This window comes from Papio anubis, chromosome 11 (genome assembly GCF_008728515.1).
Source record: "Papio anubis isolate 15944 chromosome 11, Panubis1.0, whole genome shotgun sequence".
In the NCBI taxonomy this organism is placed as follows: domain Eukaryota; kingdom Metazoa; phylum Chordata; class Mammalia; order Primates; family Cercopithecidae; genus Papio; species Papio anubis.
In genome coordinates this window covers 125,753,122-125,774,533 of record NC_044986.1, presented here as the reverse complement: position 1 = coordinate 125,774,533, position 21,412 = coordinate 125,753,122, and the positions used below count along the sequence as shown (strand labels likewise).

General features: G+C 35.7%; 1 protein-coding gene across 21 annotated transcripts in view; it reads left to right on the top strand.

The window, feature by feature from the left end:
- The window catches only part of ZMYND11 (zinc finger MYND-type containing 11), a 118,130-nt gene that overhangs the window by 70,112 nt on the left and 26,606 nt on the right, over positions 1 to 21,412 (top strand). For 12 of the 21 annotated variants that reach the window (XM_009213852.4, XM_021942990.2, XM_009213851.4 and 9 more), the window contains 2 exons: positions 2,863 to 3,022; positions 14,099 to 14,260. In XM_009213852.4, coding sequence (XP_009212116.1) covers positions 2,863 to 3,022; positions 14,099 to 14,260 — 322 coding nt within the window. The remainder of the gene's footprint in view (positions 1 to 2,862; positions 3,023 to 14,098; positions 14,261 to 21,412) is intronic. The other 9 variants (XM_021942992.2, XM_009213862.4, XM_021942991.2 and 6 more) reach the window with 1 other exon arrangement.

Here is a 21,412-nt window from a genome sequence, read left to right as displayed (position 1 = left end):
CAGAGTGAGATTACATCTCAAAAATAATAAATCAATAGCTCTGTCTTATTAGTTAGTTCTTCTATAGCCATACTTAGTTTTTTGTCCAGTTGATTTTTTTTTTTTTTTGTGAACTGAGAGAAGTGAATTAAAATCTCACAATTTTATATTTCTGTCAATATTTCTTTTATTTCTTATAGTTGTTTGCATTATAACTATGCTCTGTTTGTCTTTTTTAAGAATGATTTTTGCCTTGTTTTCCAAATCCTATACATTTCCATCTTGACCCCTGCTTCATTTAGATAGCATTTTTATGATATGCCTTTGCCCATTTGTTTACACTCTTTCTGAGTCACTATTTTTAAATTGTTGAGTTTAGCCCATTTGTATTTATTAAAAAGAGAAACATGTCTGGTTTTGGTCTTCTCATACATAATATGCCTTCTGTTTTTATTTTGTTTTATCACTACGTAATACATTTTCTATGGGTTTCTTCAGGTAGCTTAGAAATGTTTTTTGTTTTAAGGGTGATGTTTATATATTTGGATAGTGCACTCAGTCCCTGAGATAGTTATTCCTGACTCTGCACTGTGAGCGTCAAGGACATTAGCACATTTTCCCCTTCAACATTGCTTTTTTGTCAATGCAGCTAATCGAAGGACTAAGACAGAAAGAGAGATGGGAATTATGATCGGACCACAGAACGCTGGCCCTGACAATTGCAATGTCTGTAGCAATGAGGCGGGGAAGGAAGAAGGTGGGAGCTAATCCAAACATACTGGTTTTGTCACCTTTATGTCCTTGAGGACTCATGAGGCATTACTCCCCTGACTTCTAGCATGGAATGTTTCTCTGGAGACGGCTGAGGCCAGTCTGATTTAGCTCATGCTATGTTTTTTATCTGGATATCCAAAGATCTCTTTGAAATTCAGTGGTTCACTGGAGATGCAGATAGATACATTGACATTGATGTGTGTGTGTGTGTGTATAAAGAGAGAGCAATCAGTGTTGAGGTTTGGAGGAGAATGGAAAATGGCACAAATCCAACTTTATAAAACTTATTTCTGTATTAAACAAAAAAGATACAAAGCAAATATGCCAAGTATTAACATCAGTTGAATGTGGTTGGTGAATCTACATTCAATCTACAATAAGGGAATCTGCAGTAAGGGAATCTGCAGTAAAAGGAGAATCTACAATGAGAGATCTACAGCCAAAGGGAATCTACAATAAAGAATCTAGTAGAGAATCTACAATGCAAAGAATCTACAATGAGAATCACAATGAGAATCTGCAGTAAGGGAATCTGACAAAGTCTGCAGTAGGGATCTGCAATAGGAGAATCTGCAATAAGGGAATCTACAGCAGAGATCTACAGTAAGAATCACAATGAGATCTACAATGCAGGGAGAATCTACAGTAAGAGAGATCTACAATAGAGATCTACAGTAAAGAGAATCTACAATGAGAATCCTGCAATAAAGAGATCTACAATGAGATCTACAATAAAGAGATCTACAATAAGAGAATCTACAATAGGAATCTGCAGTAAGGGGATCTGCAATGGGGGATCTGCAGTAAAGGATCTCTGTGATAAGGATCTGCAGTAAGGGGATCTCTGCAGTAAGGGGATCACAGTAAGAGGATCTGCAGTAAGGGATCTGCAGTAAAGTCTGCAGTAGAAGTCTGCAGTAAGGAATCTACCAGTAAGGGAATCTGCAGTAAGGAATCTGCAGTGGGGAATCGTGAGGATCTACTGATAAGGGGATCTGCAGTAAAGGAATCTGCAATGGGGATCTGCAGTAGAGGGATCTGCAGTAAGGATCTACAGTAAGGGAATCTGCAGTAAGGGGATCTGCAGTAGGGAGATCTGCAGTAAAGGGGATCTACAGTAAAGGGATCTACGTGAGAATCTGCAGTAAGGGAATCTGCAGTAAGGGGATCTGCAGTAAGGGAATCTGCAGTAAGAAGATCTGCAGTAAGGGGATCTGCAGTAAGGGGATCTGCAGTAAGGGGATCTGCAGTAAGGGGATCTGCAGTAAGGGGATCTGCAGTAAGGGGATCTGCAGTAAAGAGTCTACGGTAAGGATCCTGCAGTAGGGGATGCAGTAAGGGGATCTGCAGTAGGAATCTGCAGTAAGGGAATCTGCAATGGGAATCTGCAGTAAGGGGATCTGCAGTAAGGGGATCTGCAGTAAGGATCTGCAGTAGGAATCCTGTTAGTATTATTCTCTCTATGATCCAGGGTGTGTTGGGAATATTTCACTTTTTTGTTTTTAAAAAATACTTTGTAACTATGAATCGGGGAATGTTTGCGTGCTTCAGTGACTCAAAATATGTTTCACTGAAAATCACACTTTTGCTTGATTGATCACAACATGCATTCATGTTTTCCTTATATGTTGACAAGCACTCATGTAATTTCTAAATTTTCTCTGGTGTCATTTCCTAAATTTTGAGTAAAAGTATTGCAAAATATGTTTGTAACTCTAAAGTCCTATGGTTGGGGATTATAAAATTCTAAATGTAGAATCTGTAGAGTAGAAGTTAGTGGTAATTGCTCCAGAGGCTGAAACTAAATGGGATGTTTGACTACAATCTCTTAAGTGATTTATATTTGCTGATTTGGAACGATTTTGAACATATCTTGGTCTAATCATTACGGAATAGAATTTGAGTTTAAGATAGCATGATAATTAGAAGAGTTGTGTATTGAAGACTTTTCCTTTTCTGTTTATCGTGTTCTTTATCTTGTTCTTTATCTCAACAGGACTCTCCTAAATACAAGTCATAATGAAAGAAATTACCTCAATTTTCTTATTTTCATTCATTTTTAGTTTTCAGTACTGAAAGATTTTTAAATGTGTTTTTCCTTTGTGTTAGGTATATGTCTCGAGTCCACGGTATGCATCCTAAAGAGACCACCCGTCAGCTGAGCTTAGCTGTGAAAGATGGTCTTATTGTCGAAACTCTAACAGTGGGCTGCAAAGGTTCAAAAGCTGGTATTGAACAAGAAGGATATTGGTTGCCAGGAGATGAGATTGTAAGTACATTTTGTTTGATAAACATAGAGATGTGAACTTTTAGCTTTTAAACATTATTTAGATATAACCTATAGGAAATCATTTTCAGAAGTTTAATATTTCATTTTAACATTTTTATCAACATTAAGGCTCTACATTGGTAATATGGTTACTTTCCTTACTAATTATTTAGGAGATGACTTGCTTTTACAAAGAACCTACTTCTCTATATATTACCTTGAATCTAAAAAATAAAGCAAACCAAAGCTCTTTTGATGTACCCACACTTCATGGCATTCCTGTTTTCTTCAATAAATATTAGCAAAAAATTTTTCCATGCCAGATAATATTGATGCCATCTACACAGATAGAAGGAGATGAACTGTCTTCCTAGGGAAACAGTCTCAGTTCAGTTGGGATGAAGGCAGGCTTCAGTAGGGATTTTGTGGCAGAGTACAGGTTCCAAACGTTAAGTTCCCCTGGCCAGTGCCTACATTGACTAATGACAATTGCAGGTTTTGTGTACTGGAACAGAAATCAAACAGGAAAGACAGACATTAATTCTCTTTACATTTTTACCTAGTTCTCACTTTGACTCCTCTTTTAAATGTTGATATTTTAATCTTCTAATTCTCTCCATTATGTACCTTTAAACTGAGAGGCACATCTTGAAGTACATTTTTTTCTTACGTAAAGATTGATTTCATGTGTAATATTTCTATCTTCTTACCTTATTTTATTTTGCTATTTCTAATACCTTGATTAAAAATGTCTTAATTTTTACAAGGGAACATCGTTTAAGATGATAGGTTTCAAATGTAGCAGCTGTGGCCAGGTGGCTCATGCTATAGTCCTCGCACTTAGAAGGCTAAAGCAGGAGGGTCACTTGAGCCCAGGAGTTACACACCAGCCTGGGCAACATAGTCCCCATCTCTACAAAAAATAAAATAAAATAAAATAAAACAGAATAAAATAAAATACACAACCCCATCTCTACCAAACAAAATAAAAAATTAGCTGGATGTGGTGTCACATGCCTGTAGTACCAGATGCCCAGGAGGCTGAGTTGGGAGGATCACTTGAGCCCAGGAGTTTAGGACTGCAGTGAGCTATGGTCATGCCACTACTGTACTGTAGCCTGGGCGGCAGACCAAGACCCTGTCTCTTAAAAAGAAAAGAAAAATCTATCTATAGATATAGATAGACATACCCCTTTCAACCTCTTTCAAAAATCTATCTCTTTTTATAGATTTACTTTTTGAAAGGGATAGATTTAATAATTGAATACTTTGAGAGTGTTTTATCATAAATTCTCTAAAATCTAAAATTATAAAAATGACATAGAATCTTATAATTGGTTCTTTGTGGAAAAATTTTCCAAAAAGTTTGAGTTTATTTTCTTTTCTGGCTCTATAGCAGATGAGCCAACAAACATACTAACGTGTGAAGCCTGACAGCAGTAAACTAACTAGCACAGTGCCTGTGGGGAGGTGGTTTACAGCAACAGCTGTGATAAGTTATGAACTTAGAAAAGCTGTTCACTTTTTTAACTTTGTTTTTGTCAATTTAATCTGCACCTTCAAAGCTTCAGGAAAGAAAATTCACATTTTCCAGCAACAGAAAACATGGAAGAAAAAATCTTTACTTTCACTGGTGTAATTTCATTTGTGCGCTGGAAGTATTCTTGAAAAGTTAAGTGGAAATCTTTATATAAGAACAGTTTTTCTATTGAGTTTCCTTACAGAAAAGTAAAGCTTTGCTGCCAGTGAAGAAACTTAGGGTGCCAAGACATAATAAAAATAATGTCAAGTGGTATCAATCTGTTGCCTCAGGTATTTAAAGGAGGGCCATTAATTGTTGATACCTTATTATATACTCAGAATAATCCAGATAATGTAAAATTTCTAATCTTAAAACACTTAGGAATTTATAGACAGTATAGAAGACTATACTGATAATTTCCAAGATTTGTATAGTAATTAACTAACAGTAAGTGCAACTTAATCTATAGGATTTTGGTTTATGGATCATGTGTACATTTTTTCATAAAAGCGATTTTATTTCTCTTTCCTGTTTAGATTGGTACTTTTCCATATGCTTTCTTCCTCCCCAAGTTGAACTTTTTTTGTTTAATTCAACAAGTCGTTAATGAGCACGTTATATTTTTACCACTATATTAGGTCCTATGTTCTAATTTTTATTTTTATATGTTGTTCTTGCATATATTTATAGAATCATCCTTTTTTCTTCTGTCTAGATGAAATATTATATGTAAACCAAACATATAGTATGCAGGTTTAATTCTGGTTCTTTCTCACAAACATTTTTATTCTAAATATGGCTGTATAATTTAAGCACAACTGAATATATCAAAATTGTGCCTGGTTTATAAAATATGTAAATATTTAAAATTCAGAGGTAATGTAGTTTATTAGAAAGAGGTAAGATCTCATATGTCACAAACAAACAGGGGTTTCAGATCCAATTCAAGCCTTTATTTAGTTATGCAACCTTGAGGAAATTTCTTAGCTTCTGATCCTCAGCCCTCAGCCGTCATATGGGCATATTAAGATCTATTTCATTTGATTGTTTGAAGGATTAAAGGAGATTATCTACATAAATTATATAACCAGGTACTCAAAGCAGGTATTTGACCAATGAATAAATATGCTTACAACAAAAAAATGCCTGTGCGTAATATAGTAAAAGCACATTAGTTTCCTACTAATCATACAAAAATTCTAAACAGGGTCTTTTTACTTTTCAACCTGTATTCTCAAACACAAGACTTGTAAAAAGGTTTTCCATGAGAACACTGGATCTTTATTTAAAGTGTAACTCTAAAATAATGAGACAAATTATATGTGTATTTTGTTACCTTGGCTGGGGTCCCACTTGGCTGCTCAGCAGCTGTCCATGTGCCACAGTTTTCATGCCCTGATGACACTCTAGGAGGACATGTAATTGTTTCCCACTAGGCACAGCACATGCATCTTGTCCTGACCAGCTTTGTGTACTTTTTTTAATGTATGGCCAGTGCGTGGAGGCCATTGCAGATTGGGGTGCCAGATGTGAACTGTGCAATTTAGGAAGCCCCATCCACATCACAGACATTGTGTATTTGCCTATTTATTCAACAGTGCATTTGTTCTAATAAACGAACATACAACAAGAGTGTCTTGTAGAAGGGCCATCTTTTCTAGTTTGCACTTGGTGTTCTGTGCGCTAATGATTGTCCTGCATGCCAGCGTTTGAGTCTGGGGCCCATGCTTTATAGTTTTACCACCTTGTATATAGGATGAATCACCTTGATGTCTCTAAAAACTTAACTTTTTAAATTGAAAGATGTATGTTGTTATTTATCCATCAAGAAAGGAACACGACAAGTAGATGTATATGACCTTAGGAAGGGAAGGCGTAGGATGTTTTTGGTTATCTATTTTTAAACCTTTAAGTAAAAGTTACAAATGTTCTTAACGTAGGCAGTTCTGTTATTTTTTAAATGGGTGGTAAAGCTCTTTTTTTTCCTTTTGTTATCTCTAAAAATTGCTGTAAACTCAGGTGGGGAAAAGGTGTATTTATCTTGATAAGTCCCACAAGTTATATCTCCTGAGATACTTTGTATCAGCAAGGAGTCTGGACTCTTGTCTCCAATTCCACAATTCTGTTGATAAAGAGAAGGTAGACAAAAGTGTAGTTTTCTCTATGCTGCCTATTATTGATGGAATTTAAAAGTCAGAGTTTGTTGATGTTACATTTTTATTTCACCTCTGCTACTTTTTTTCAATGCTTATTTTTAAAAATTTGAAACAATTGAGAAATATGCATATATTGAACAAGATTATTTTTATCAAATCTAGCACTCATGTAACAAAAGCCTAACTATAATATGTCAGGATATAGTTATAAATAATCCAAGTGCAAGCCTGTATATTTAAGGCCAAGATAGTGACCTCATGGTGCTGAGATTCCTTCTTCTAGACTGCAGTTAATTTAGGCATTTTGGGATGCTGATCTCAGTCACCGTTTGCAACCCTCCACATAAGTGATCATTCATTTGGAGAAACTGTGGTAAAATTAGGTAATAGATAAGCATCTTCGTGGTAATGTTTTAAATAATGACCACATGAAATGTTAGAATGAAAAAGTAATTATTTAAAGTATGTGCACTCCCAATTTTAAACGGTTTGCTCAAATATTAGTCAAGCAAACAGAAGTATATGTACCGAGGAGCCAGGTGTGATGGCACACACCTGTAGTCCCAGCTCCTTGGGAGGCTGTGGCAGGAGGATTGCTTGAGCACAAGAATTTGAGTCTAGCCTGGGCAGCATAGCAAGACTTGTCTCTTAAGAAAGTAAATGCATAAAAAAGTGTGTGTGCCAACTAGTTTTTAAAATGACAAACTACACTCCTGTAAATTTTCTATGGACATCTCACACTTTCAGATTGGTCTGTCATTACCATTTACTCATAGGGTCCACATAATTCATTTAAAGGTATTTTCATAAGCTTTTACAATTATATTGGAAAGAGACTGTAAGACCAGGGCACTGAGTGAAATTTTGTGATATCTGGTCATTCAATGTTTTGTTATTTCAAGACTTTTTTCTTTTGCTTGTTTAAAAGAAACGCTGTATGTCCTTGTAGGCTCATAGCTTACTTCATCTGCTTGCTCTAGAGAAAGACACGTGAATGGCTCCACTAAACCCATATTTCTTCACAGTATTTCACCACCTTTATTTGTAAAATGTGAGAAGTGTGTTTCTTGGACAGAATTTTACCATTTGCTGAGCTAAGTTACATTTGGTATTTAGTAGCTTTCTGTGATAAATATAACTTGGTATCTTACAAATTACACTCTTAAGCAATAAGATACTCATAAAGATGAGAAGGTCTTAGCAAAGTCTTTAATGTAATAGAGTAAGGCAGGTCACCTTAAATTATGAATCATTTGCAGATAAAGCATGTCAAATATGTTATTTGAAATTGAGGCAGTTAGTGTTAATTTTGTGACTTCCGACTTTATATACAGCCCTCAGCACAAAGCTAGGATATTATTTGACAGATGCTTTTGATCTCACATTTAATAATTTAGTCAAAAGTGTTGAGGATGACTTAAAAATATTAAACAGTGATGTTTGCTGTAAAACTGCTTCTCCCTTTACTTAGCTGCCATATTTGGTCTCACAGTTTCATTTCCTTGTCATAGTTAATGCCAGGACAAAACCAATGTATGAGTTTAGGAACCACAGTTGACACTTTTGGTTAAAGTCCTTCTGCCGGTTTGTGTTGCTGCTTGTGACTCGAGCAGCTGCACACAGGAACTCCGGTGTTGGTTCTGTGTCCTGCTTCTATTTGAGAACCTTCTTTTCACATGCTTCAGTTGGTACTGCCTGTGAGCAGGATCTTATACTGCTTTTAAATAGGCCTAGGGGGCATCTTTTTTTTTTTTTTTTTTTTTGAGAGAGGGTCTCCCTTTGTCACCCAGGCTGGAGTGCAGTGGCACGGTCATGGTTCACTACAGCCTTGACCTCCTGGCCTCAAACAATCCTCCTGCCTCAGCCTCCCGAGTAGCTGGGACTACAGGCATGCGCTACCACACCCAGCTAATTTTTTCATTTTTTTGTAGAGACAGGGTCTTGCTATGTTGCCCAGGATGGTCTCGAACTCCTGGCTTCAAATGATCCTTCTGCCTCAGTGACCCAAAGTGCTGGGATTGCAGGCATGAGCCACCATGCCTATGTCTTTTTAAATGAAAAGGTAGAATTCTATGTCTTTTGCTTTTTCTCATTTAAGGCTTTTGACACATATTTAAAAACATAATTAATGAAAATACATATTATCTGGCTTCTTAAAGAGATTAACCTATTATGTTGGGGATAAACAAACTTAAATCTTAATTTACAGAGGGCCAAGATAGACACTTCTCTTCTGTCATCATCTGTTCTTCCCACCTCAAAATGCCCAGTCTAAAAAAAGTTTCGGGTTATATTTCTCTTGAAATTTAGCTTAGCTCACATCTTTTAGGTAAGAGATAGGATTGGAATTTATGGCTTTATTCTTCGGAACTACCACCATAGGCAGCCATGGCAAGCAGGGGCTCCCTTGCATTGTTCTTGAGAAAAATACTAAGTGAGGCTGTATTCAAACTGAGCCTGACTCCCCCAACCCCTGCAACCCTTTTATATATATATATGGCATATTACAGTAAGAATTCCTTTTTAAAGTTTTAGGTCTTTATCTTTTTCTTGATATAATTACAGTTATAATAGTTGTCGTAAATTAATCATATGTTTTAAGTGCCCTTAGTGCCAAATTTGATACCCCTTGGATACTGTTGATTTATTTAATATGAAATATACCTTTTGTTAATTTTTAATTTTTATGGATAGGTGTATATGTTTATGAGGTGTGAAATATAACTTACTCTGTTTGTTACGTACATGCAGAACCACATATTTCTTCCAAATGTCCATTCCCTATCTTAGTTACAAAAATATAATCATTTACCAAGTTAAGTATTGGTGATTATTAGAAATCATTTATACTGTGGTTCTGTGTGCATTTAAACTATAATATACTTAGAAATTATTCTTGCTTTGGTAAAAGAATTTCCTTCTTATTCAGTAGGGCTTTTTGGGTCATGCTGTCTTATTATACTCTTTTAGGTTTATTGTGATTGTGTGTGTATATGTTTCTTTTTCTTTTTCCTTCTGTCTAAATTCTGTTGCACTGAGCAACGTTGTAATATTTTTATTTTAAATATAAGTAATATTTAAAATTACTGGAAATATGTAACCATCAGATTCTTATCTCCTAATGATTAACAGAATTTGTTAATTAAGCTAAACCTAGAATTGTAGAGAATTATTTTTACATTGCATCTACATTAAAATGCTATCTCAAACACACGTACTTGGTTGTGTAGTATTTATCTACTCATTAAGTAGAAAGAGGAAATTACTTTAAAAATTGCTTTTGGATTATTGGTGAGAGTGGATTATACTTTAGAACACTTTATTCGAACAGTTCTTCCACATATCTCCTTTCTGACTTGACTGAGCAGCTCTTTCTGTGCTTCGGTTTGGTCTCTAAACCAGAGTTAGTGTTTCTTGCTCTGTCTAGCATATAGAAGCGTTGTGGGCTGGGCGCAGTAGCTCACACCTGTAATCCTAGCACTTTGGGCGGATTGCCCAAGCTCAGGAGTTTGAGATCAGCCCGGGCAACATGACGAAATCCTGTCTGTACTACAAATACAAAAAATTATCTGGGTGTGGTGGCGCATGCCTGTAATTCCAGCTACTCGGGAAGCTGAGACTCGAGAATTGCTGGAACCCGGGAGGCAGAGGTTGCAGTGAGCCAAGATTTCGCCATTTGCACTCCAGCCTGGACGACAGAGTGAAATTCTGTCTCAAAAAAAAAAAAAAAAAAAAAAAGATGTGAAATACAGATGTAATAATGAATTTTAAAATGCCTAGCAAAGAAATGTGCACATATATATATAAAATTATAAGCATGTTATATCATTTTGTGACTTGGTCAGTTCTTGTTCTGTGCACTGAGTAGATAATAATAAGAACACTTCCTGGGTGCTCACATTGTGCCAGGCACTCCTGTAAGGACTGTCTGTATGAACTCATTTGATTCATAGAAAAACCATGTAGACTGGGTACTGTCATTTTGTCAATTATACAGATAGAAAATGACACACAGAGAAGATAAGCATTCTGCCCGAGATTATACAACTGCGAATGCCAGGGCCAGGATTTGAACCAATCTAGCTCTAGAGTCTTAACCAAGTGCTATATGAATGACAGAGACTTAGATCAATAGGCTACTGTTAGAGGTGGATTTTTCTACTAGATTCTGAGGACAGCCTGTATAAATTTCATGTTCTGGTGAGGTGTTGACTTGACCACACTCACATTCATCATTTCCGATTTTTAAAGAATCCAGTGTGAACCAGTTTTAATAAGACATGCATTCATGTCTTGTGCAAGTTTATAATGGCACTGAATTTATTAGCAAAATATTTTTCTAATATCATTATGGTTTTCATGGTACATTGGGGAGAGATTTTCTCTATGTCCATTTGTAGCTTTTGTGTTGGTTAATTGAAAAGTTTCCTCTACAACTAGTAATGACTCTTTATGTTTGCATGCTTTTGTCTTTTCATTTTTGATTAGCACATTGATAGATTATCAGTTAATATCATCTGTAAAATAGTATACATCATATAGGAAATAATAAACAGTTTGACCCTGTGTGAAATCCCTTTAGCCCTGTGTATTGCCTGATATTTAGCAAAGTTATGTAGTGAGACCAAGATTATTTTGTTTTATTTTGAAAGGCCTACAGTATGCAGCCTTTCTCCAGGACAGCAGCCCCAAACAAGGCGAACTAATTTTGCACTATGTTATTTTACTGTAATTCTGCTTTTTTTTTGTATTATATTTCTCTTTTACCTTAGGCTAGCTTAGTTAACTCTTGCTAGATTCGTTTGGTAAAACCATACTATCTTTACATGGCTTCTAGTTTTGAATTTTGTGCTGGTAGGTTTGCTATTTAAAAGCTTTCATGTTTTGAATTGGCATTTCACATATGCTGTTACTCAGGCTGTCTCTAGAGTAGCCGATGACATCTGGGGGAATCCAGTGAAAATGTAAACCTAGGGTTTTTGACATACATGTCTGAGTGCTAGTCAAAAAGCATTATGTAAAGGATTTCTATTTACCAAAAGACAAATTGTAGGCAGCCTGTCCTGTAATGAACATGCCTGTATGATTCATACCTCAGGAAAATATTTCCTGTGTTCAGAGTCTAATCACTTTTGAACTTGATTTTGCATGTTTTGCATATTCTGAACAGCTATTGCCATGATTAAAAGAATGGACAGCACTGCTGTCCCAGCCCATACTTTCTGTCTGAGAATGGAGCTGGTTATATGCCATCGTATAAACATGTCCAGATGTTCCTCTTTTACTTCATTTGAGTTATGCTTTCATTTCTATAATTGGTTATGAAAAACTAGGTCAAGAATTAAACACCCTATCAAAGAAAGACCCATTTTTATCTTCATTTCATGGGTGGATGGGGAAGGAGTAGGGATGCAAAGAGGTAAAGGTAATGTGGAGAGGCCAGAGGTATGCACAGGAATTACACTCTTGCTTCCTTTTGTTAATTAACCTAGTAAGTACTAGAATATTTTGCCCAGCACATGAAGATGAATTAATGTAAAAAATTCAAGTAATGAAAGATGGCAATTTCTCTTTTTAATATTGAGTCAAATATAAGCCACCAAAATCCCTTAGGATGTTTTTAAAACAGCTATGAGTGAAGAAAATATCCTGAAATATTTTGTCCTAAATTTGGAAAGAGTACTGTTAATTAAAAGTAGAATATCTTATTTCCACCAAAACCTAATTTGTCAATGATTTTTAACATAATAATTGATAAATTGAAATAGCTAAAATGCAGCTTACATATGAGCCCATCTCAAATGGATACACCAAGGATGACGGTTTTAATACAGCCAAGCACCATACACATATATTGTTGTCGGTGTGATGCCATTGTGCCCAACTTTGTGGAGTACATTATTTCCTGCCATGTGCAATCAGGGTTTTGTGTAAAAATCAGTATTTTAAGATTCCAGCCCAACTGCAATTACCCTACCAAAGGAAGTTTGTGGAGTGTATACATCTGTAGCAAATAACTAAAAATGGTCTTTGTCTTTTTCTTTATTACTTTGGTCAACACGGACTGCCAATTTCTTAATAAAAAGCAAACCAGAAAGTTTACATTTCTGCAGGATTTACTACTGCACTCTAGCCATGACTCTGGATGTGAGTTGCAAGACATGAATTTTTGAACATTCATGTACCTCTTCTCTTTCGAAGGACTGGGTAGTCCTTCATATCTGGCACTCAGATATGGTCAAGCAGTAACACGTTTGAACCTAGTTTCCAAAGAAGTTGCTGCTTATGGAGTGAGTGCTACATGGAAGCCCATTTATTGGGGGAGTATTGACATCAGAGAAAACAGTAAAGCTGTTCCACCTTGGAAACAGTATTGATAACAATTTATAGAAATAAAATTGATGGTGGAACCCAAATTTGGAATGTCACGGTCCCTACTGGAAGTGGCCCTGTTTATACTAACTGTGGACTTTTACCCTTGTTCATTCGGTTACCACATCTACAAATAAAGTTGAAAATTAACCCATCACTCTTAGCATAAATATATTTTAAGAAAAGCTAAGAGTAATATTTATAAATAATGAATTCTAAATTAAGAGAACTTCTAACACTCTTGTTGTGTATATTTAAAGGGTATTAGCTGTACAAAAAAAAAGATGTCAAAAATAAGAATATGTTGAAGAATGCCTGTGTACCTGCAGTTGTGTTCTTTTATTTCTAGGAATAGCCCCAGTCAGGAAATAAGCCTACTTCCTTTTTTGTTTTCTGTGGTAATCTCCTTTGGATAATGTGATTAAACCTTTAGTTTCACAGTTTCAATTTATTTTTCTAAATTCAACAGCTCTGAAAATCTGACATCCTGTCAGAACACGGACATTCTGATTAATGGTTATCTTCAATAAAACATCCAATGCCACAGATGAGAAGATAAGAATAGTGAGCATCACCACCTATTACTATTCTCTCTGTTCCCACAGTGTGTCAAGGACTGTTATATACATATATTTAAAGCAGAGCAAAACAAAGGTTTGTTTATTTGAAATACAAAGCTATAGGTTGGTTTGGGATTCTCAGTTTACTAAAGAAATTATTCCTTAGATTATATTTCAAAATGAAAGATAATATTAGAACTGGCATTGGCTTTGGACTTATTTCATTTTGGACTGGTTTTGCTATCAGATTATCTTAAGATATTTCTGAATATTACCACTGTTTAGGAAAGATTTTAAAATTTAAAGCAGCAACTTTCTAGGTGTTTTCCCTCTTGTTTTAACACAGTAAATGTCTTTAAATTGTTTATGATGCCTAACTGCTGATGGACATTTAGTTTCAATTTTGTTCTTAGTCATTGCAGATATTGACAAAATGTCATACAAAACTATTTTGTATTTTTTGTAGGACTGGGAAACAGAAAATCATGACTGGTATTGTTTTGAATGCCATTTGCCTGGAGAGGTGTTGATATGTGACCTGTGTTTTCGTGTGTATCATTCCAAGTGTTTGTCTGATGAGTTCAGGCTTAGAGACAGCAGTAGTCCCTGGCAGTGCCCAGTTTGCAGGGTGAGTACCTATGAGCTTTCCTGTGCTGGTTAGAGGGTTGGAATTATTTCATAATAGCTTCAAAAAGATATCCCAGGTGGTCTTGCCAGGTGAATGGATAAAGGACTGGAGGGTGGGGGTTATCTAATGAAATGATGATACTCATAAATGGACATCACAGAACACATATACCGTATTTCAGGGTGTGGATTTAGAAAGTTTTAATCATGTAAAAATATATCGTCTCCCCTTCCCTTACCTGCCTCTGGCTTATGTGACTACTTTAATGGATGGCCTTTGGACATCAGAAATACGAAAGCTACTAACATCTGTTCAATAACTACTTTGTAATAAACTGTACAATTTATGGTATTCAGGAAACAGTTAGCAAAAGGCAGGTTGTTGGGGGCATTCTTTAGCTATTTCCCATTTTATATCCATGTAATGTTGCCTTTTTGTCATGAGTTTGTTTTTTTTTTTTTTTTTTTGCTTATATTTTACTTGGAGGGTGGAGGGATGAGACATCGTGTATAAAGAATTCTAATTATTTTTTTAAAGTAAAATGAAATTGCCCTGTAGGTAAACTAGGTACTTTCCACAATTACTTTTATTCATTGATCCCACTGAGGAATATACATACTGTGATTGTTAGTTGCAGAATGTGGTATGTATGTGTATACGAGTGATATGTGGTGACTGAATATTACATATGGCATTGATGGTAATAAGGAATTATTTGATTGCAACCTCTATTATTTTATACTTAACTATTAAAATACTTATTTGAAACCATGCACATTGTCAGGATTACTCATGATGATTTCCAGTTTGTGAATATGCTTTATAATAACTTGTGTAATTTAAATATTTCTTTGCTTTTTCAAAAAACATTTTTTCATAGTATTTTCCCTCTTTGGCATCAGTCAAAAATTTCCTGTTAGCATGATGAGCAAACCACAGTATATGTTCTAGTCTTCTAACTGTGGCTTTGTATTGCCTAAGTGTACTTAACGTTGCTATGTACATATTCAACAGGCAGTTGGGAGAGCATTTAAAAAAATGTTTAATGATGACTTGCCACTCAAATGCCTAAGTGCCAAATAAGTAATGTCAGTTCCCTAAGTCTGAGTAAATCAGTGTCAATATGTAGACCTTCTCTCTGAAGTCTACAAGAATGTCTGTAAGAAATTAGTGTAAGTGGTGCTCTGAGTTTCACAATTTTGAGCAAAGGAGCTGTATTAATATTCATATTTTATTCTCTTGTGGATTTGGATTGTACATTTTAAAAGCAAATATACATCTTCTGTTTTCTGGTAAAAGTTTACCCTAGGGAAAGTAAAAAATTAATGAGATTTAAAAAAAGAGGCAATGTTACTGGTCAAATGGGGATCCTAATGTGGACGCAGGAATTGGAAATACAGCTCTGAGGAGTATGTCTGTGTCTCTACAGCCGTTGCTCTTTTGTATTTAATATTCTTATTTTCGTAGTAAATAGCTTGAACGAAAATACTGGGACTTCTAAGGGCAGGTTAAGCTTCTTTGTAGATATTTTATATTTCTTATGGTAAGAATGGGAATTGAACAATTATTAGCCCCTTGCAGAAAATGTTTAATGCTTCTTCCGTCAGAATTCATTATCGCGTTGTCTGATTCCGTGTTGTGTTTCCTTTATTTCTTTACTTATTTTTGAGACGGGGTCTCTCTGTCACCCAGGCTGGAGTGCAGTGGCGCTATCTCGGCTCAGTGCAACCTCCACTTCCTGGGTTCAAGCGATTCTTCTGCCTCGGCCTCCTGAGTACCTGGGATTACAGGCATGTGCCACCATGCCTGGCTAATTTTTGAATTTTTGAATTTTTAGTAGAGACGGCGTTTTGCCATGTTGGCCAGGCTGGTCTTGAACTCCTGACCTCAAGTGATCCGCCCACCTTGGCCTCCCAAATTGCTGAGATTACTGTTGTAAGCCATCGTGCCTGGCCTGGGTTTCCTCTACTCTTTGCTGATTAGATGAAATTTTTACAGTGTTACTGGCTTACACAGAAACATGATTACCCTATTCTGTTCTGTTCTTCTCCTTTCTTTTTGCCTTTGTCAACCTAGATATTTTTACACTGCTGTATAATTGTGCTTCCTGAAATGATGCTGTCAATAGAAAACCTTGAATATTTCATTCATTTTATGGTCTGTGAGCTACTCCCTGCTAAGGCTCAAAAAGCCTGTTTTCTAGGGTGAGGATGGAGAGTTTTATCTTGAGCTTTAAATTTTCCAAAGAAATAGTTACTCGTTTTAGATCCATTCTATTGTTTTATGGTATTCAAGTAAAAGATAAGTGGTAAGAATTCCTTTCCTTTGAGAAGGGGTAATAATAATCTCGAAATTATAATGGAATTTTTAATATCTTTAAGGTGAAGTTATTGGTTGATTTGTTTTAAATTTTAAATAAAGTGTCAAAACTTTGAGTAAAGCCGTTTTTAATAATCTAAGAAGAGCGTGACCAGATTTAAGTAATCATGGACTAAGAAAACTTAGAGTCTATAGACAGAAACTCAAGAACTGTGGTTCCGAATCAGAATAACCTTCTGCTGTGGTTTTTTTTTTAATGTTTGGAAATAATATGGATTAATTAGATATGTTGATAAAGAATGTTGAAGATAAGGTGCCATAGCCAAATTTTCATATGGTAAAAATAATAAATGGAAGCTAACCATTACTATCTAAAACTGACAATGAAAAGAAGCCCTTTTCTAACAGTTTGCAGTGATTGGAACACTGTTCACTCTTACATTCCTGTCTCTCCCTTACAGTGTTGAAAGCGCCACTGAGAACGGGTGTTTTGTCTTCTAGCTGTCACATGTGTTACCAGATTTAATTCAGCTCAAGCAGCTTTATCTTATGTATCGATTTCTGAAATATTGTAACAGGACAGTAATAGGCATTTTTCTCAAAAATAGTTTTGTGACTTTCCGTAATAAGTCTCTAGAATCTTATAACCCTGAGAATAGTTCTTCGGAATGTCTGCCTTTCTAAAAAATAAACTTTTGCTTTATGGACACAGTAGATTATTATTGAAAAGTAGCTTATTAATATCAGATTAGATTTTACTTTGAGAAAGATTTAAATACTGTCTAGTTTCACACTTTTACTGAGATCTCTGTCATTAAGTTTTAGAAAAGAGATTTTAATTTTTTCTATAAAAATTCAAATAATTTAGAATAGGATAAGAAAAACAAAATTCCCAGAACCCGTATTCCATAGTAGGTAATATTCTCACAGACTTCTTCCTGTGTTTGTGTGTCATTTTGTTTGTATCTGTATCCACATGACTTTACGTGCATTACTGGATGCGGCTAGTGTGTGTGTACGCGACAGTATCCCAGAATGACCTTTTTTGGCACCTGTTATGATTTGAGAGGGCATGCTGTAACTTACCTGACCGGTTCCCCATGCAGCAGGCGTTCATGATTTCTACTGTTCTGTATGGAAACGCCTGTCAGATGTCAAAGGTGGCAAGCAAATGCTATCCTGGAAATCATGCCCCATTTCCAACTTCTGAGCAGGAGTCTTCTCATTATTATTTATTTCTGAATGAAACTGAAGTTTATATTTTGTTTTCTTTTATTTGAATTTTATTTTCCTGAAATAGCCATGAATTTTCCAGGAAAAAAAATGAGAAAAGCATACTATTTTGTGAAACTTGCTTTTAAGATTTTGTTTACAAAAAAGAAATACCTTTAAAACACAATATAGTCCATTGCATTTTTTTAAGATAGAAAATTATATACATTTATGTAATGCTGCCTGAACACCTTTGATAGGATAAGTTTATTAACATGGGATTTTTAGGTTTAAAGGATAGTGTACACGTTTAAATTTTTGATAAAATCACTAGCTTGTTATTCAGAATATTATACCCATGTACATCAACGGCACATGAAACTACTTTTCAATTTTTTATTGCCTATTTGATAAGATGAATTTTTTTATTTTTTATTTTTATTTTTTAGGCAGGGTCTTGTTCTGTCACCCAGGTTGGAGTGCGGTGGCACGGTCATGGCTCACTGCACCCTCAACCTCCTGGGCTCAAGCCAGCCTCCCGCCTCAGCTTCCGAGTAGCTAGGACTATAGGCGCACACCACTATGTATGGCTCATTTTTAATTTTTTTCCGGAGACAGGGTCTCGCTGTATTGCCCAGGCTGGTCTTGAACGCCAGAGTTCAAGCAATCCTCCTGCCTTGGCCTCCCAAAGTGCTGGGATTACAGGCATGTGCCACCACACTGGCTGTCTCATTTTAATTTTGCTTCATTTTCATATATATAGTTCCCAAATTACAAAGTCATTGTATACTTTGAAGGCATGGTTAGAGACAGACATGTGCTTGGACGTGTGTGTGTGTCCGTGTGCTCCATGCTTGCTGGATTGCAAGCCTGCTGGTGAAAATCATGATACTGTAATTGATGGGCAAGGCAGTCTGTCATAAGAAGCCCTGGGCAGCCAGCCTGCTGGGCTGGCAGACTGCCTCGTGGAGCAGGGCTGTTCGAGAGCCTCTGGTGGTGGAAAGGGTCTCTGTGCTGTGCGGTGTGAGCCGCTGACCTTGTGTCTCTGTGGAGCCCTTGAATGTGACTTGCAGACCGAAGAACTGGACTTCAGTTTGCCACATGTGGCTTGTAGCTACCATATTAGATAGTGCAGTTTTGGAACATTCATGTTCTAAATGCCGATACCACTCCAAGGGAAGCATCTTTAGGTATAAAATATCGACCTCTTGAGAGGCGCCTAGCATTTGTCTCCCCATCATGCCAGAGTTACAACTTGGAGAGTTCTTAAAGAAGCACACAACTACTTGACTTCCCACCCTTCCTCTCCTTTGTATACACAGCAGGTTCTATAGCAAACACTGCCCTGCACAGATTAGTGGCTATCACATCTGATAGTGTTGCTTTTGCTCAAATGCCTCACAAAAAGTCAGCAAATTAGCTTTTTAAAAAACTATATAGCAAAACAAAGTGTAGATTTTTTTCCCAAAATAATTGGCACTGTTTAGGTTAAGAATTTGGAGACATGGTTTGAAAGTGGGCCCCTATTTCTTCCTCTTTAATATACGCATGTTTCTTACATAAATGAATTTTGATTTCATAACATAGAGGAGTTGTAGATTCATGTTATTTCCCCTATTTAAATTCAGATAAATGCAGTTTTCATATGTGGACTAAATGTATCATTCAGAAATAGAATTTAGGGCTTTAAATTTTGTATGATGTGCTTTTACAGTAAGTGAGTTACAGAGAAAGTGAGTAAATGGGAAAATCACAGTGAGCTACCTGTTTTCTTTTCCATACTTGGCCTGCTGAAATGGAATACCGCTCCACTGAAATCCCTTCAAAGACTTTTGTCTTGGAATTTTACAATTGCTTTATAATGTTAAATTTTTATATTACTATTCTTTATATCATCTAACAAACTTTGGTGTACATCCCACTTTGAAATGAAAGGATCAAATGAAGTCAGAAAAGGCAAGTCAAGGTAATACAGAGGGGACATATTATTCCCGTGTGTCTTTAAAAACTGGAAAAGACTCATCCCCTACAAATGTTTCCGAAGGCATTTTTCTCTGTTTAAGGATCACAAGTTTTAAATTTTATGCTAATGTAGGGTGAATCAAAATCAGCCCACTTAACAAAATGTAGAAACACAAGAAAATGCAGCTGAGGAAATAAAGAAGAATCTATGTGGAATAATTTTATTACTAATTTCCAAATACTTTGGTTCTACGTCTAATCCAAAAAGTTCTCCCACATTTGCAGCACTTGATTCTCTGACTCATGTTCTTGACCATTAGGCGCTTACTGAGATCCAACGAAGAGAGCTATTTGGTAGTACTTCCACATTAGTAGGAACTATTCCTAAAATTTATTTGCTCCTGCCCTTTTAAAAATACTCAGAATGATATGTGTTTGGCAGGACAGTTCATACTTTAAAAATAGACTCATAGAAGTCTATAGAAAGCATTTAAAATTAAATTTTAACTTGGAATGTTAAGCCTCATGTACTTTTTAAAACTCCCCATTGGGAGTTCACCTAGAGCTTTATCAGTTGGGTGCGCACTGGCATGCCAGTGTTGACTTAGGTCTAGGTAGGTTATGTTTGAGGCATTTGTACTATAACTTTTTGTTGTTGAGATGGTTAAAGAAAAAAAATCATGATGAAATCTCTGTTGAAATTAGAGAAATTTGTTTCTGAATATAGTTTTCATGCTTTTGGGTATGTAGGCAGTACAGTCTTTTTAAATTCCAAAAGTAAAGAGAATACACATATAATGTTTAGAATGAAAAATGGGATCAAATGCTGAATGAAAATACTTTGAACATAAATTCCTTATTATGTATCTATGAAGCTATAACTGCTCTTGCTTTCTGATAAACCATCTTTTAGTGTGGGAAATTTATTAATATTTTCACCCCAAATGTAAGTACCTTTACACCTTCAAGATACATAGTAACAAATCTAGAATGGAGATTTGATTTTTAAATAAGTAGAAATCGAAGCCATTGTTTTCTTAAATAGTAGACATAGTATTGAAAAACAACTAATGAACATCAATCAAATATTTTTACAATTTTTAAGACAACTGGGTCTTCTAATTTTATACTAACAAAAGTAGAAAGTTAATTTTAGAAAGATTGTGTCTGAGCCAGGCACTTTGACAAGGCAGATTTGCAGTTCACCACAAGCTTAATTGGAGGAAAAAATAATGGGAACAATGATAAAGCCAGAGGATTTAAAAATTGGATCTATAATATAAAACTGTAAAATCTTAAGTATTGTTATCGAATCTAGGCCCAAACAAGAAGAAAAAAAGCTCACATAATTTTCCATGTTACCTTCCTGTGGTGAATTTAACGGTGGTTATGATCAGAAAGGATATGACTGTGAAATGTTTTGGATGTTGGTGTATTTGGCCTTTGTGATGTATCTTTTGGTGGTTTGTTTAGAATCCTATTTGAAGTTTATCTTTTAACTCTGAGGGATTGAGAAGGTGATACTGGGCTGGTTCCTACATCAGGATGCTTACAACTTAATGTAGATTAAATAGAAGCTCACTCAGTGTTTCCGAAGTTGATGAACTGAAAATATTTACAAAGTACACACAGTTTCCTTGTGTTACCTCTGCAGTGCAG